The sequence below is a fragment of the Poecilia latipinna genome, unplaced genomic scaffold (genome assembly GCF_001443285.1).
Source record: "Poecilia latipinna isolate Pla-1442-1.1 unplaced genomic scaffold, P_latipinna-1.0 Scaffold4674, whole genome shotgun sequence".
Classification (NCBI taxonomy): domain Eukaryota; kingdom Metazoa; phylum Chordata; class Actinopteri; order Cyprinodontiformes; family Poeciliidae; genus Poecilia; species Poecilia latipinna.
The window spans coordinates 1-5,307 of record NW_015117290.1 but is presented as its reverse complement, the minus strand read 5'-3'; the positions used below and the strand labels follow the sequence as shown (position 1 = coordinate 5,307).

Sequence of the window (5,307 nt, the reverse complement as noted above, 5' to 3'; positions counted from 1 at the left end):
AAATCAGTTTTGTCAAATTTGATTTGATTGGACTTTAGATTAAAAAAACAAAAAAAACAAAAGTCAGGGCAAAGCTATTTTTTAATTGACATTAAATGAGAAACCATATTTTTGCAGTCATGTGTTCTTGATACTAAACCAGAAAGAGTTTTAACCCACAACAGAGGAAGCGCAGCTGCTGCAAATATGCTTATGTGGTATCACTTTGGGGGCAAATGTGATCTGTTTCATTAAGGTCTTGTGTGATTTTAAATTTCTGTTTGTGTTGATTAATCAGGGATTACTGTGTCAGCTGCATGCTGGTAGGGCACCTTGCGAAGGCCAGTGACTCCCACATCATCACATGGTGAGAACCAAGACAAAAATACACAAGCGTAGCGTCACCACCATCCTACAAAGCCCTCCTTTTCTAACTGTATTGGAACATTCTCATTTTCTGGATAAAGGCTTTGTCCTGACCCCCTTTTTTTTGTCGTCTTAGAGCCCATAACGTTCCTCTTTGCACACAGCTGCACATTCAGCACCTGTTAAACAGACTGCAGAGCAACCCTCAAAGTTTCAACGACAGGAAACTCTCTGGGTCGCTCTTCCATATGCGCGCACGCGCGCGTGTGTGTCTGTGTGTGTGTGTACGAGACACCGCATCAAGTCTGTTTGCAGGCTTAGTTATAATAAGAGAGGCGGATGATGACATCTTCACACCCAAGCTCTTGGTGTGTAAAAAAGTTGCTCTCTCGACATATAGCTCGGCAGAATAAATTCAGGTCTGAACAAAGGGAATCTTGATGGCGGCATCTGAAATCTGACATTATTGGACATTTGAGGATAGATTCAATTAATTTAACAGGTGAGTAAAAGACTTGTGATGGTTTCAACCTTCAAAGTTTGAGTTTAAACATGCTGTTACCAGCAAAGACTGCATACAATTGACATAAATATGTACTTGCTTTGTTTTTTTGTTTTTTTTGGAAATATATTTAATCTTTAGCCAACTGGAAAATGACTTAAGAAATTATTTTTATCCAAGTAGCTGTGTTCCGTCTTTTATTTCTGTCTATTTACTCTATCATAAGGCGAAAGCAGAAGTTTCAGAAAGGCTGATGACATCATCACACACAAGTATTGCTCTAAATTATCAATATAAAAACCTTTCTACCGTGTAGTCTTTATTTATCTGTCCGTTTTCTATGTAGTAAACCACCAACCGTGTCTTTTCTGTTAAACAGAACAATAAACTTCTCAAGGTATTTTATTTTAGAGATAATTTGAACAAAGGTAGCATAAAACGAACCTCCGGTCTCAGTTTGGTTCTTACTGTTACAAAAGTTGATTTGAAAGTGTCCTCGACATGGAGATCTTGAGTGCTTGTTGTGTTCATATCTGCTATATCCTGTTAACATTCAGCAGTTTGTTTGGAAAAGGCCTTCAGCTGCTTGTAATGATAAGAAAAAAAAAAGGCAGAGGGTAGCCCCCTCAGTGGAAAATACTGACTTGTGTGACTCCCCAAGTGTGGGCCAGAAAGCCTAGGAGAGCTGATAATAAAAGAACGCCTTCAGATGCTGGTGATCCCCCTTGTGATTCATCCTAAGGACCTCTTTGCTGCAAATGGCGGGTTGTTATTTAGACCTTTGCAGATTTCTCACGGCTTTAAGCCTCTGGGACAGACGTCGGCTGCGATTAGCCCGCTGACCCTTTTTCCATGAGCGGCCAAACACGGGAGTAGAGCGGCCTTGAGAAAGCTGGTTTAAACGGCGCATTAGTGTGAAAATACGAGACGTAGCACATGCGGGCGACAGATTATGCGAGATTAACATTGCTGCGAGTTTCTAAAAGAAAACCATTAGAGCCTAGAGGAAAATGGTTTTTGAGGGGATTTGGAGAGCTCCGAACTAGCGTGTGTTTCAAGCGAGTCAAAAGCGCAAAAAGTTTCAGCGTTCAACGCTGTCGTCCTCCATTTTGTTGTCAAAACATTTCCTCTTACCGGCCAGAGTTGTCCTAAAAACTTACGATTTCGGTTAGTAGAACCTTCTTAGTTACAATAACAATAATACTAATAATATGTTGTAATTGCCTTGTTTATTTTGTTGAACAATGAAGCATTAGTAATTGTTTAGTGAGCATATAAATCTTTCACTGTGTTATCTGAAGAAGTAACGTGTCCGTTTGAAATTTCAGAAAAGATGGGGTGCGCCTGCAGTTCGGACTCAGACAGCGAATGGATGGAGAACTTGGACGAAATTTGCGAACACTGCAACTGTCCAATTCCTCCCCAGGCCTGCAATCCAGTAAGTGGACGCAGAGGTCACCTTTGCTCTTAAAATGCTCAAATGGCTGAAGCCAGAAGGTGTTCACTTTACATGGGCTCCCACCATTCAGTCCCGTTGAGTAAACATGATACAGTACAATGTTTTTCAATCCGCTTCGGTACAACAGAGTTGAATAAACTTACATAACTGCAAGGGAAGCTGTCTTTTGTGCGTGTGATTAAGCAGGAGCACAACTATTCCCTCAGTGTTTTCTTTCCTCGCTGTGACTGAGATGTCCCATTAGATTAGGAATTAAGGAGAAAACCACCTGCATGTGACACAACACAGAGGCGTTTGGTTTGCAGAGAGAAAAAAAACAAAAAACAAATAAAACGGACGACAATTACCGCCAAGAGCTGGTTACCCAAACCAGAAACGTACGAGTGTCTGCTTAAGTTTTACATTGTTTTCTTTCTTTGTCCAATAATGCCTCTTTTTTTTTTGTCCCTTCAGTACACAGATCAGGTGATTCCATATCCATCACAGTATACGCCCCCGATGTCACCTTTACCAGGTATATCTCCTGACTTTGTCTCTTTGCAGCATATTAAAGCTTCTCTTGTGTTATTTGTGTTTGAAAAAGTGGTAACACTTTATTTGAAGAGGGGAGGGGGGTGAATAAGACTGTTATGACACTTTCATAAACATGACGTAACACCTGTCATGAACTGTTTACTGTTTAAACTTTACCTTTAATAACATAAAGTTACCTAATTTTTAAAGTGCAATCAGTAATACTTTTATAACAAATTTATATCAGCAATGATTTCTTGGTTAATGTCAAGTTGTCATAACAAAGACATTTTGAATAATGTCAACTTTGTATTAAATTGTCATAATTTACCGAATGACACTTTATGACAACAGTCATAAATTTTCATGAAGGCTTATTCATGTTCATGACAGGTGTTATGTTATGTTTATGACAGTGTCATGTCAGTCTTATTCACCCCCCTTCAAATAAAGTGTTACCGAAAAAGTTTGTATGTTTAATTAAATGTGTCAATTTATTCGTCTGATAGGGGAGAAACACTGCAAAAGTAACGTTCAATAAATTTGTTGAACATGCTTTTTCGTCCTGTCGAGTACTGTTCTCATTCCTAAAGGACGATAGTACTGATTATTATTCTCATTTCAGAATCTGTTTACTCGGCATTTTCCACTTTCCTCCAACCTTGTTCTGTCCACGCAAGTTTCCTTTCTCCGTTTTCTTTAAAATGAAAGCTACGGATCTAGCCGACTGCTCGATTACCATGTTGACGCTTGGAAATATTCAACTTCCTGGGGATTTAAGTTTGAAATGAAATGTAGTTTACAAGTCAAATGTACTTTATTTCAGTCAGTCCAAGTATTGGCAAACAAATATATGCAAATTTTCAAACATTTTATGAATAGAATTTAATTTACCTTATGCCTCCTTTCGACGGCTCGTGTTCCACATGTCCATTGTCAGCCTCCTGTATTTCCCCAATTATTTGCCCCATTTTGGGGACAACTAAATCCAATTCTATACATAATATCCAAGTTATTGTTGCATTTGGACTGGAGCGATCTGGTTAATACAAAAGTCAACGTATCTCCTGTATACTGGAGAACGAAGCAATCTAGAGGCTCCTCCGCAAGTGAAGAGGTTAAAAACTTGAAACTTATAACAAGAAACCGGCACAAGAATCTGAAAACTGGACCTGTAATAAAAGAATAGTCATGCTAAATTTTGTCTTCTTCGTACCTGTGAGGATGTAGCCAATAATGTTTTGCATAACTGTGGCGTGTACATAACAAATGTTGAAAATCCAGCGAGGATGGTCATCACAATAGTCCAGCCTACTTGGGCCTTAGGTGTACATTATTTTTTAAAATATATTCTTTGATAGAAAATATAAAAATTTTGTCATGTACTAAAAGTTGTGTTTAGCTATATATATATATATATATATATATTACTTTTAAAAGATTGATTATCTGAATTATTAAACTCACGTTTTGTGCTTGGGTTTTTGCATTTACCAGAACGTGAAACAATATAAACTTTATTTTGTTACAGAGGTTTTAACTAAAGATGCATATTTTAATTTGTTTAGTTGTAAAAGAAATATTTTCTATTTATGTATTTATATTGATGACATACTGAATAAAATAGTATAGGAGCCAGGTCATCAGAGAAAATTCCCTCCCCCCCAAAAAAACAAGAACTGCCTTCCTCTTATTAAATATGTTAAAAGCTAGTGAAGAACCGATTAAGAAAAAAACAACAACATATTTCTAACTTGTCTAAAATACGTCTTAACTTAGTTCAACAAAAATTCTGTTCCAAAAGGAAACAGTGATACTTGTAAGACATTTCATGACAGAAATGTTATGCTGCACGGGTCAAGGAGGCTGAGATTCAGCTTTGCCATCACTGCTGTGTTTGTAGAAAACCAATCAGAACCGTTCAAAGACGCGCAGTGCTCTGAACACTGGCCATAGGACTAAAACTATGAATGCTTTTTTCTTGCAGATAACATCGGGGTGGCCATTTACAGCTATGACCCCAAACATGAAGGAGACCTGGGTTTTGATAAAGGAGACAAACTCAAGATCATCAACAAGTGAGCTACTTGTAAATCCATACAGAGAAAACTCGCAAGTGGAAAAATGCATGCGACTCCAAACAACAATGCAGTTAAAGCTACAATCTCCTCACCCGGGAACAAAACTCAGTGGAGATGGATGTGACTAAAATTTGATTTGAAGAATATTTAACAACTTGTGACACCAAAAGTCATATAAATGACATATAAAAGTCTCCTGCTGTTGGTTCTGGTGTCATTGTGGTTCTGAGAACAGATAGTGAACTCAACATGTTTCCGGTGTGTTTCCCGAGCAAGGATGCTGTGAAAACATGAACTCAGCCAAAGTTTCCAGTCACTGTCAAATGTAGAAAATTTAATAGATGCAAAAAAAAAAAAAAAAAAAAAAAAAAAAGTGTTTTTAAACAAAAATTAAAAAAAACACCCCA

The 5,307-nt window shown here is 37.7% G+C and overlaps 1 protein-coding gene across 1 annotated transcript; it reads left to right on the top strand.

The window, feature by feature from the left end:
* Positions 1-635: 635 nt before the first annotated feature.
* On the top strand, positions 636-5,239 carry LOC106942919 (proto-oncogene tyrosine-protein kinase LCK-like). Its single transcript, XM_015026274.1, has 4 exons — positions 636-847; positions 2,176-2,285; positions 2,760-2,820; positions 4,807-5,239. The coding sequence occupies exons 2-4, from the start codon at positions 2,181-2,183 to the stop codon at positions 4,899-4,901; spliced, it is 261 nt and encodes an 86-aa protein (XP_014881760.1). The 5' UTR covers positions 636-847; positions 2,176-2,180; the 3' UTR covers positions 4,902-5,239.
* Positions 5,240-5,307: the final 68 nt, after the last annotated feature.